Source organism: Sinohyriopsis cumingii, chromosome 1 (assembly GCF_028554795.1).
Source record: "Sinohyriopsis cumingii isolate HCF-2022 chromosome 1, ASM2855479v2, whole genome shotgun sequence".
NCBI lineage: Eukaryota > Metazoa > Mollusca > Bivalvia > Unionida > Unionidae > Sinohyriopsis > Sinohyriopsis cumingii.
The window spans coordinates 103306534-103318463 of NC_142961.1; the positions used below are offsets into that span (position 1 = coordinate 103306534).

The 11930-nt window shown below is 34.7% G+C and overlaps 1 protein-coding gene across 2 annotated transcripts; it reads left to right on the plus strand.

Annotated features, from left to right (window-relative positions):
• The first annotated feature begins 330 nt into the window (after positions 1-330).
• On the plus strand, positions 331-7279 carry LOC149807470 (uncharacterized). 2 transcript variants are annotated; one of them, XR_016415544.1, is made up of 3 exons: positions 331-459; positions 6343-6442; positions 7101-7279. XR_016415544.1 is itself a non-coding variant. In XM_089939452.1 (3 exons), the coding sequence occupies exons 1-3, from the start codon at positions 5289-5291 to the stop codon at positions 7172-7174; spliced, it is 705 nt and encodes a 234-aa protein (XP_089795578.1). In that variant the 5' UTR covers positions 5094-5288; the 3' UTR covers positions 7175-7279. The 2 variants fall into 2 exon arrangements, 1 of the variants encoding a protein (XP_089795578.1); XM_089939452.1 differs by lacking the exon at positions 331-459 and adding an exon at positions 5094-5819.
• Positions 7280-11930: the final 4651 nt, after the last annotated feature.

The window sequence follows — 11930 nt, forward strand, 5'->3', positions numbered from 1 at the left end:
CCTATAAACAGCTCAAACAAGAGACTTTGAATGCCCTAAAAACTGTTCGGATCAATTACTAGAAAGTCTTCATACCGTCCCCTTTCACCTCCCACGTTAATGAGCAGCATTAATGACATACTCTTTAATCATTACTTGTCCATCTGGACTCGGTTCAAAATTGATACCTCTGGATATGTACCCGCTGTTGTAGTCCCAGTCTATTTTTAGAGGATATCTTCCTTCATTTTCGTGATGATACACGAGTTAGACATTCTTGGTATTGATCTAAAGGAAATTATTTATTTTTTAGAACATGAGCATGATGTGGTTGTCTGTGTGTGTTTTGGCGCCAGTGCACAGTAAGTAATGAGGTATTGTTGCTGGCCCGGAAGTGAAATCTGTCCCTAACTGCATGTTGTTGTATTTACAGACCAGTTCTCAAGAAAACGCCCGATAACATATGACAAGAACTTCACTGTGAGTTATTCTTTGAAGATATTTTATATTAAGACATGATTTATTTGGATATGGACACACTAGAAAGTTCCGTAGTGACCAACAAATGTAGGGACTATATAGGAAAATTAAATTGTGTTCTGATCCATCTCCCTTTGATAAATCATACTTAAATTCCACGTTGAAAAGAAACATTGGAGTAATTTGGGCAATTGAGAGCTATATTCATTAGTACTTTTCTTCAGAGAGCACACTTTTCCACTTGTGATCAACAAAAACAGAAACGGCAAATATGAAGCAGGAGTCATCTTTCTAGAAGATAATAGCCCAATATAGTGGCGGACGGAGAGTAAACCACACTTAGAATATTGTCAGCCTTTTCTGTCGCTACATAGGGGGTACACTCCGCCAGAAGCGAATCACAAAACCCATGAAATTGCTGTGTATTTATACATTTAAATGTTTAATGAAAAATAATTTCCCAGGTTTTCATTACTGGTTATACAGGTCATTTTAAAAGACCTTATACATCTGAGGTATTGTAAAAATAATTTTTAATTCCCTTTATTTGTGGGGTATGATTGATGTGTGTAATCTGGACTATAGAGTATACAGCTTGGCCTTACTTCTGATGTACATCTATTTTGTAATTCATTCTTTGCACTTTCAGAAGCTGGTATTCTGTAGTCAGGTTAAATTCGTTTTCCCTATTTTAATAAATTACTAAAGATCGTTTTCCCTATTGTAACAACCGCTAAAGATAGTGTACTTTAGATTAATTCAGGCTAATTGTTCGAGTACATGGGAGCAGCCATTTTGGTTTGCTGAGTGCTTAGATCAAATCCAATTTTCACAAGCACAATATTCAAAGAAATTTCAGACACATCACATGAAAGTAACAAAGAGATATGCCAACATTATCTCCACCGTTTGTTGCAAAGCGAATAGCTTGACCTTATACCAGTCACTCCCAGAAGTACGTAATATCTGTAGAGCGCCCCCTTTTGCCTTGACGGAAATGGCCGAGCGATGTTCCCATTGAACTTAATCGAGTATACAGTTATCTCCCTTACCCTATCGCGAAGTACACTATACAATGCACATGCATACAAAGCTTCACAAAGTTAGTATTAACTTACATATTACGTATAAATTGTACCTGTAATTAAGTATCTACTCAAAATAATTTCAATGACTTCTTTGCCTCAGAGTGGCTAAATCAGTTCCGGTGGGTACTCAATATTTTCTATCGTTTTGCAATTTTGCGAACACCTTGCTGTCAAATATGTAATTATGCACATATACAAATAAAGTGAAACCTAGGCGTTGTTATAGGGGACACAGTGCGTGTATCTATATTGAAAATGCCGCCTAAGCAAGCAAAGTTGCCAAAGTCCACTGGACTCTGAACTAGAAACCATGCAAGTAACTTTCGATCATACTTCATGAGATGAGCGAAGAATCGTACAGAAAACAAATAAATACCATTCAAGTAGAAAAATTACAGAACAGATTTAACATGGAAAACATTTCACAAGCTGCATGAGACGCACGAAAAAGATGGCGACCCACCGAACAAACAGAGAAGTCAGAGAATTAGGGAAGTACTTTAAAACAAGACGAATAGAAACCAATGAGGATCCTTGCTGGCATGTATCTACAGCAAAGGAACACAAGAGATAGACATGTCGGGGATACCCAGGGGAAGAGTACCGGCAGTATCTGCAGTTATGGTTGCAGGAACAAATTTATTCAATCAACCCGAAGGGATATCAAGGATATATTGTACGCCCAAAATAATCCAAGCCTGTACTACCATTTGGAGAACTGAATATCGCGGGGGGAAGCAACAGTTAAGGAACCTACACCAATTCTGCGTAAAATATTAGAACAAACTGGAGAATTACATCTGTATGATATAAATTTAGAAATATAATTGGATCCTACTGTTAAAAAGTTCGAGTAAAAACTGAAAATAGGAGCAATTTCATCAAGATTAGCAACAATCCCCCTGACATAAATTATAATGGTACAAGAATCTTGGAGATAGAAAAAAGTAAATTAACAGAAGTGAGAAAGGCGTTCTTTTTACACGGATTTTTGACCAAATCGTGGTATAAGGGGTGTATCTTCCACAGGAAATGCGGCAGATGCCAACAGACTGGACATGCACCGCATAAATGCCCCAAAACCAGGAGACAACAACCGGAAACAAAGAACAGAGTGAACCGAGAATACCGAGACAACAACAACAGCAAGCATCCGCAAATAAACAGAGAAAGAAATGCAAAGTCCAAAACAACAACAGCAGTATAAGCAAAGAAGAGGAAAACAATCCAGCAACAACAACAACAACAGCTAGAACAACAACAGCAAGCATCCGCAAATAAACAGACAGAGGAAGAAATGCAAAGTCCAAAACAACAACAGCAAGATAAGCAAATAAGAGGACAAATATACAACAACAACTAGAACAACAACAGCAACAGCAAGAAGATCATATACAGAAATAAACAAAAGGAGATCAAGAGACGACAATAGAAAACAATGGATAGAAAACAACTAGAGGGAGAGAACAACAAGTAACTGCAAAGAAGCAACCACATGAACAACTGCAAAATCTCCAACATCAAAAGCAACAATTCCAACAACAATTCCAACAATTCCAACAGCAACAACAACAACGACAAGAAAAACCTCAACAAGAGCAAATAAACATGATTAAATAAATATCTTTCAAATGCCACTTACATCAGCAACAACCCAAGCAGGGAAAAATCAGGAACACACACTATCAGCAAATCCACCAGCTAAGACCAAAACAAAAACAACAGCAGAACAAACAGTAACGGAAAACAGGGAAGTAACAAGTAACCCTATGCAAATGAACGTACCAGAGAAAACTTCACAAGGCGAACAAAATAAAAAAAAAACAACAGATACCAAAATCATCAACAACAACGACAACTGCAGAAACTTTAGACTTAAAAAGAGAAAGGGACAGAATCAGGAGAAGAGAAAAAAGAAGACGACAGAAAGAAGAAGAAGAAATGAGAATGGCAGAAGAATACTTCCTAGAGAATGATTAGTGTTTATATTAAAATAATTGTATAAATCAAAATAACCTTTTTGAAAGAAAAAAAAAAGAATCATAATAAACCATACAATATAGAAGCAAGTACAATACAGCAAACATTTACAACTATGGCAGGAGGGCCTCCCTAACTGGTTTGCAAAGATCAAACAAGAGAGCACCCTCCACAAAAAAGAAAATGTCTGACCGATTTCAAAATATATTTCCATCTGTAGTGGAAGCGAGGTAACGACAGGGGTGGTGGCGGCGGGTGCAGGGGGGGGGGGGGAGGGCGACCCATGGGAAACCACATGGTATATAAAAATATATACATACACATTAAAACATACAAACATATCATCCCGTACTTTATTATGGATAGAGTCGCAAATGTAAACCCTTTTTTATCCAATATTTATAAGTAAAATAGATGGTGTATATATGTGTATTGCGTATTAGAATTTATGTTAATATCAAATCTATTGCTGTAAATTTGTTGTCTTTTAAAAGCCTCTGAAATGCAAGGAAATTTACACGGAACCTAAAGTATAACGAAAATTAATAAAACTGTTCCAGGAACCATCTTCATTTCGACATATACGTAGGGAAAAAGAGAAGACTGTCTTTAATATTGAATGGAATATGAGCTGCAATTGCCGGTCCCTTTGCCATTAATATCTTGGAATCGTACCATAACATTTGTTTCATTCCATACTTGGCATGACATTTGTAGAAGAGTATTCCACAGAAAGGGACCATTGTTTATGATACTCCTCATGTTATACCTTAGAAATATTGTTTCTTTTGATTCACTAACTTTCTCTTTTCGAAATAATTATTACAGAAAGTAAATGCAAATTTCAGATCTCTTCTATGTCAACCACCTTATCAATAATTGAATGTTAAACATTTAAATTTGACTGTGCACTCAAGTTGACGAGACTGGTAAATACGGTTCAAAAACATTTTCATTTTCTAAAATGCTTGACGGGTTTCAAGTTATTGTGTGTCTAATGCTTTAAATTTGTATGTATTTTTACTATTTAAGTGTACCAAATTCGAAGGAAAATACAAGGAAGGTGTATAAGAAAGAAAGTACGCACGGAAATAAATAAATAAGTAAATAAATAAATAAAGAGAGAGAGATGGATGGATAGATAAACAAACAAGATGATCCAACTGAAAGCACTAACGAAACCTTAAAACAAGCAATAGACAAGTATTAATCTTATCTTTTTAAATCAATCATAAATTGCTAACATTGATTACATAAATTTATATCGCACATTACGTTATATACATTAATATATATATATATATATATATATATATATATATATATATATATATTATATATATATATATATATATATATATATATATACATAAAGCACTCTTACATGGGGTTCCCAGACAATTACATGAACTTTGAATTTCTATAATTATCCTCTTATGGGTTCAGTGATCTTGGACTGTGTATAAGAACTAATACGACTCGAAACAAAGTTGTAGAACCCTTATGTGTTGAAACCTGCAAGATATTCACTGGAGTTTCATTATAATGGGGCAATCGATGAGCGAACAGCTAAAAGAGGAGACAAGGCCCAAGAAGAATACTCGCAAAAGAAAGAGACTTCACCAAGTCTTGAAAATATTAAAGAAAAAGGATACTCGATCAAACATAGAAAATACATTGCAAACCAATGTACTATGTCAATACGTATTACAAGAACTCGACAATGGGCAGAACTTAGACAAGTTAATTAATACGTTGAATATGCTGCTAGAAAAGATACTTGACCGGAAGAAAGAGGCTGAAGAAATTAGGGAAAGTAGTTCCGTTCTCCAACGGGACAAAGAAGATAGACTTGGTGAAGTTGCCAGTCAAAATCTCCTCGAGGAAAATACAATTTTAAGTAGAGACACACACGATGTAGATAATGACACTCAGCAAGATGGCATACAAGATTCCATTCCTAAGGCTGATTCTAAGCTAGATTCGCATTACAAAGTAATGTCTTCTCGACTCGTGGTTAACAGTGACAATGTACAACATGGCATAGAAGATTCGCATGACATAGAAGATTCCGCCACTAAGGTAGATGCCATAGAAGATTCGCATGACAAGGAAAATACTTTTCCACTTGTGATCAACAAAAACAGAAATGGCAAATATGCGACAGGAGTCATCTTTGTAGGAGATAATAACATTTGTCAGATTAATGGAACTGATCAATTGAGAAATACGGATAAAGAAGCAGACGACAAGCTGATGGTAATCATGAGAAGAAAAATATTTGCCCTAAAAGTGAGTATCGTTCAGTGTTCAAATGTACTTAATTTTTTATGACTTAATATACGGTATATGAGCGAAAATACATACATGGACTGCGATACAAAACCCAATAAAAAATTCGCACGATGCATCTACAAACGTACTGAGTGATACTATTATGAGAGTCAAGCGGATGGAAGTCGCTCAGTAAGAAACCAATTCCTTTTGTTTTAGCAGGAATATGTCTTGTAGCTCCTAATTGCTCGTACTAGCCTCCTTCTAATTTACCCAACTACACTTCTGTTCCAAATTTCGTTGACGATATTGAAAAAAAGTCCTGAAGAGTCTCAGGTCCTGATTTTATATTTTGGAGGCTCAAAAGAGTTCTTTCAACAGACCAGTCATTTTATAGGGTTGATAAAGTTAGTGCGTCTTGCGTTCACATTCTCATCATAATATCAACTTAACGATTTTGTTTTCAAATCTTTTTATAAATTATCATAAAGTACGGAATAGCATTTCACAAAGTCCTCACTGGTTTTGTTTTAATATTCAGACGTCGAATATGAGACTCGAGCTCGAAAATCGGATTCTGAGAAGAAGGAGTATTGACACTGCAGACCACGGAAAGAAACATGAATGTCATTTGGAAACAGGTAAAAAAAAATATGCATTGTTCATTTCTAATTATAGTATCTACCAAGACATTACCTCTTCTTTAATTGATATACCGTTGAGTCTAGGTTTTAATAGTTCACAGCTATCACTACTTGGAAAGTTCGGTAGGACATACCGGCCTCAAATAAGATATTCACAAACAAGATAATGTAAATTTTGAAAACAATGTCCAAAGATATGGATTGCAGTAGAAATGTTTAGGCGCCGATCTTTGAAAATTTCTTTGAAGGAAGACAATCCCTTTCAAAGGTGGGCAACATTCTTTTTAGTTCTATATTTTCGAATTACTTCTCTTCTGTAGAGTAATTTCTTTAATGATCAAAGAAGGTTCAATGGATTCCATCATTTTATTAGTTCAAATAATAATAATAATAATAATAATAATAATAATAATACTTCAAATGAAAAAAAAAAAAAAACCAGTATAATCAGGATGAATCATTTATAAATATGAGACATAACTTAATTGCAATAAATAGGAAGTGGAGTGGTGTTTTCTGAACTTTAAACAAAATTAAATGACAGTCTCATGTTTCGTCTTGAAAAACTACGGAACTTTGTATCCACTGTGCAGGGAAAACACACATCTGATTTCCTTTGAGACAATGCAGTATTTTCAACTGTTTTTAATTACAGGACGTCGATTTTATCCCTCACAAAGGTCAAACAGCTTTCCATCAAGGACTGTGAATACATGGTGTCTGCGATAGTGTGGTCAAAGTGGCAAAGGGAATGTCGGGCGACAAATAATAAACTTTGAATTCACCTCAAAATTGGATACTAACTTGATAGGACAGCTATTATGAACACGTCTGTTCTAGGCATGAGATTGGTTATATATATATATATATATATATATATATATATATATATATATATATATATATATATGTGTGTGTGTGTGTGTGTGTGTGTGTGTGTGTGTATATGTATGTATGTATGTATGTGTGTGCGTATGTATGTGTGCGTGTCCTTTGAGCACATTTTGTGTCATATCTTGACACTAGTCAAACGTGCTAAAATCATTACCAACATTTTTCTGAGTGCTAGATATCCAGTAATTGTCTGTTGGAAGGAACATTATGCTATACGATTGGCAAGACGCCATAAAAATCAAAGATTGAATGTGTCAGATTTTAGTAGTTTATTGTTCTATTTTTCACATCTTGCTACCAAATCGATAACGCACTGTACATACCAAAATGTTAGAGTAGTCATCCTTCCATATCAATGATGTCAAATAATTGTGAAGTCTTTATTATGTCGACAAAGAAACATAAAAAGCTTTTATCTCTTTTTTTTCTGCAAACAATTAGACAATAGTGTTCCTATATGGTCAGCGGATTGCTACACTTTTATTAAAATAAATGACGATTGGTTATAGATTTGAGTTTTATAATCAAAAGGCTAAAGGCTAACGACTAAAGGAACAGAAATGACTAATATTTATGTGTGATTTATTAAATATATCGATTTTTTAAGTAATTGAAACTGTTGATAACTGTAGTGGGCTTTTTCATCGCTTTTTCTCTGGTTTTTAATACTGTTTGCATGCTAATTTTGCTTCTTGTTGATACTGGACTGAAAACGTATTTATAGATCGTGCAAATGTTGTTTTTTCACGCATACTTCTGGCATATTTAAGAAACAGAGCTTTTACTTTCCATGTCAACATATCGATTGTCCTTACAAACTGGAGAATTGATGGCTATATGCTGTCAGAACAGAAAAGGAATAAAAAGGCAAAGAAAAGTAACAAACCATATCATTTATAAATTTTTCTGTCGCTTTGACCAAAATTCAGACGTATTATTCGGCAGGATTGAAACTAGAAAAGTGAAAAGTCCATTCTTCTGAAAAAAAACTTTTACTGTCAACCAATTTTAATCACGGAAGTACATGCACACCCTATATTAAAACGACCACATTCATTGTCATCGGATCACGCCAGTAGGTTTCATTATATAGATGTATAATGTTTCATTGCCGCACACATATGATTGACAGGGGGAATGGAAACACCTGTGCAAACCATTGGTTACTCCTTTCCCTGCACTATAGACCATGACTGCCTTTATTTGATATATTTACCAGGGCGTGTATATACATATATCAAAATCGTGTGAACTGTTACATTATTATTATTATTATTCCGATTTAATGTTGCAAAGGAAGATATTTGGTATCAACCATTCAAATGGTGCATATCCGTTTATCACAATGATTTTTTTTTTAATATAAAAAAATCTTTTTTAAGGATTTAATAATAACAATGCACGATATAACAGATCTTGCTTAACATAAAGGATGTATTGTTTTTGCACGTGTTTATCAGGATTGTTAAAACCATTTTATTTTCTCATTAATGTTTTAAGGTATATAGGTTTGTTTATGTTAAGATATTATACTTGTCTTAACACTGAGATTTCATTAAATATCTGTATTAGTCCAGGCTAAGCAAGGAATCAGTCGTAATTAAAAGGCTCTGCCCACACAGATATTGCCAAGGATGAATTTCGAGTTTGCATTACTTCCAGAGTTTAGCTAGACAAGACATGAGCGGGCAACTAATGAACTGAAGCATTCAGGTAATGAAGGCTCCAAATGCATATACGCACAGTTCTATGAGGTGTGTACCGGTGGCTTCTGTTGGATCCTAGTACCCTCCCCCCTCGGGCAGGCCATTCCGACCTGGGGGTGGCTTGCTTTGAACGAAACTAACTGCTGATAAAATTCGAATTTATATTAAAGAAGAGTCATCACCAAAACGCACATAACCAGTATTTTAATACGTATAAAATAAGGAAAAATAATGTCATCTTTTCCGGACAGTTCTTTTATTTAGGGGCCCCGGGTGACCGAGTTGTCTAAATAGCTCGTATTTACCGATCACTGCCATGTCTCATCTGTACGGGTGGGTTCGAGTTTCGGGCTCGGACAGTGTGGGTTTTTGAGAAAGTTCGGTGGTTTTTATCGGGGCTTTCCCGGGTTCTTCCTCCACCAGTTATACTGGCCGCCATATATAGACTATCTTGCGCTGAAAAATGGCGTTAAAACCCGAAAACAAAAACAGCAACAAGTTCTTGTTTTACAAACATATTTGATTTTGTAAGATAGATATAGAAACGTACAAACGCTTGCAAAACATGTGAATATCCTCTGCGTCGTTTTTGTAAATTTGACATGGGCGTAATATTTCAAAGTAGGTGTGGAAGATGACATCCACTTCAATGCGAGTTTTCCTTTTGAGAGACTGTAGTCATAACTGTATATTATAGACACTTTGAAAATAAAATGGTGGAAACATTTATTTAACTGAATTGTCGAGTTGATTTTCAAGCTGAAATATCGCTTACAAAATCTTTATTTTTTTAAATGATTCCCATGCAATTCACTAACCAACCCAGACTACAGAAAGATAAAGTTATAATAAAAATAGAATTTAATAAAATTAATACTATTTTGTTATGGCAATTGAACAGGTATTAATTTGTAATTTCTGTAATTATCTTAATGGGAAAAGCCTTAGAACATTGAGATAGGTCATTTTTAAAATAAATCTATTTTGACGTTCTTCGTAATATATTAGCAGTGGTCAACGTAACTGAATTTAAAACATATAAACATGTGGTATAAAAATATCATGATTTTTGGGGAGCTTAACGAATTCAGTAGAATTTAATAACTTAATTCTCAATAATTATATTCATCCATTGAGCAACTTAATCGAACGTATTTTCACAAATCTCATCAACAACAGGTGCTTCTATTTTGATAAGTCTTTGATCGAATTCTTGTACAGAGGTGCTTTTACTCCGTGTTAAATTTAAATAATTCTTGACTTGTCATGTGATAATTTGCTTGGCCATATTACTACATGGTCATTTCATATAATTTTATATGTCATGGCCTTCAAGTTGTGGAAATAAAAACTTCATTCAATACTGATTAGGCTAAATACTCATCTAAAAGCCTAAACATTTGTATATTTTTTACTATTCATTGTTACGGTGCTTGATCTAAATAAAGCTCATTTTTTCCAAACGAGTTTTTAAATTGTAAATTTTTTATTATAAAATGTATTTATTAAGTACTGATTTGAATGAACTTTTTTCCAATGAAGTTGCGTATTGAAGCAGTACATTTCGACAAATCATGGACCTATATTTTGGAAAAACACTTTAGTGATCTTGAAATAATCATCACAGAATGTATGGCATTTACAGTTATCTGCATATAAATGTTGATAGTGGTGTGCCACCTTGTCTTCAACCCATTTATTAAAATCTTTAGTTCTATTTTTTTATTGTAACACACTCCGCATTATTGTGTGTTAAATGCATTTTTATGAAAATTTTAACTTTTATCAGTGTAATTTGTCAGTTCAAAAGCAGCATTTTTATTATACATATTTGGTGAAATGACTAATAACTACTTTGTGACGCATATATTGGCCATATAATAGAGAGTTATGCATGATTCGTTTCATGTAGGAATCTAGGAATCGAATCCACCCCACATTTCATGCACGTGAGATATAAACCACTCGGCCACATGCTCATTCCGACAAAATGAGGGAACAAGGCCGAAATAAAGTTCCGAATGTTCACGGGAACCATCTCGCTAGGCTGGTAGTTCAAGGTGTAAGGCAGCTATCTCGCTAGACTAGTGGTTCGAGTTTCACACGAGCTATCTCGTTAGGCTAGTGGTTCGAGTTTCACACGAGTTATCTCGCTAGGCTAGTGGTTCAAGGTGTAAGGCAGCTATCTCGCTAGGCTAGTGGAATTAAGATTCACCTAAAAGTACAAACGAAATTCTGATTGCAAGCTGACATTTATATACCAAACAGAGTACCACTGTAACAGGCTGGGCGCTGTAAGACTTTTTCTCAAACCTTCAACTATAAACCATACGATTTTGAACGGGTATGCCCTAACATTTATGAAAAAATAAAACAATGACCTTGCACTTCCTTGACAATTATAATTGCAAAGGTAATTTACTATGCTAAGATATGAAATCTGAATTAATTTTAGTATTCAGATAGTTTTATGAATAGAAACCTGGAGACAACTTGGACACGGACTGATACATGTACGCATGAACTTAATGGTACTTTGAACCGAAAGCTACCGACATATCGTTAGCCATCATTCCGTAGTTTTCACTCGAGGTTCCTCTGCTTTAATGGAACAAAGATACGCTAACAGATTAACTATGATCTAATTTTGGTATCTAGATAGTTTCAGAATAGTGACTGACAAACAATCTGAAAACGGACTGATACATTTATCCATGGACTAATTGGTACTTTGAACCGCAAGTTACCGATATATTACTGGACGGCAGACCGTAGTTGTCACTCGAGGTTTCCGTGCTTAAATGGAACTAACCTTTACTAAGATACGAAATATGAGCCGATTTTGGTGTTCAGATAGTTATATGAACACACACCTAGAGACAACT

Bases quoted from the DNA above. Each gene is read 5' to 3' on its own strand.
- LOC149807470 (XM_089939452.1), top strand. From the start codon at position 5,289: ATGCTGCTAGAAAAGATACTTGACCGGAAGAAAGAGGCTGAAGAAATT. The intron at 5,820-6,342 runs GTGAGTATCGTT...TTTAATATTCAG, and splicing joins GAAAAATATTTGCCCTAAAA to ACGTCGAATATGAGACTCGA. The intron at 6,443-7,100 runs GTAAAAAAAAAT...TTTTAATTACAG, and splicing joins TGAATGTCATTTGGAAACAG to GACGTCGATTTTATCCCTCA.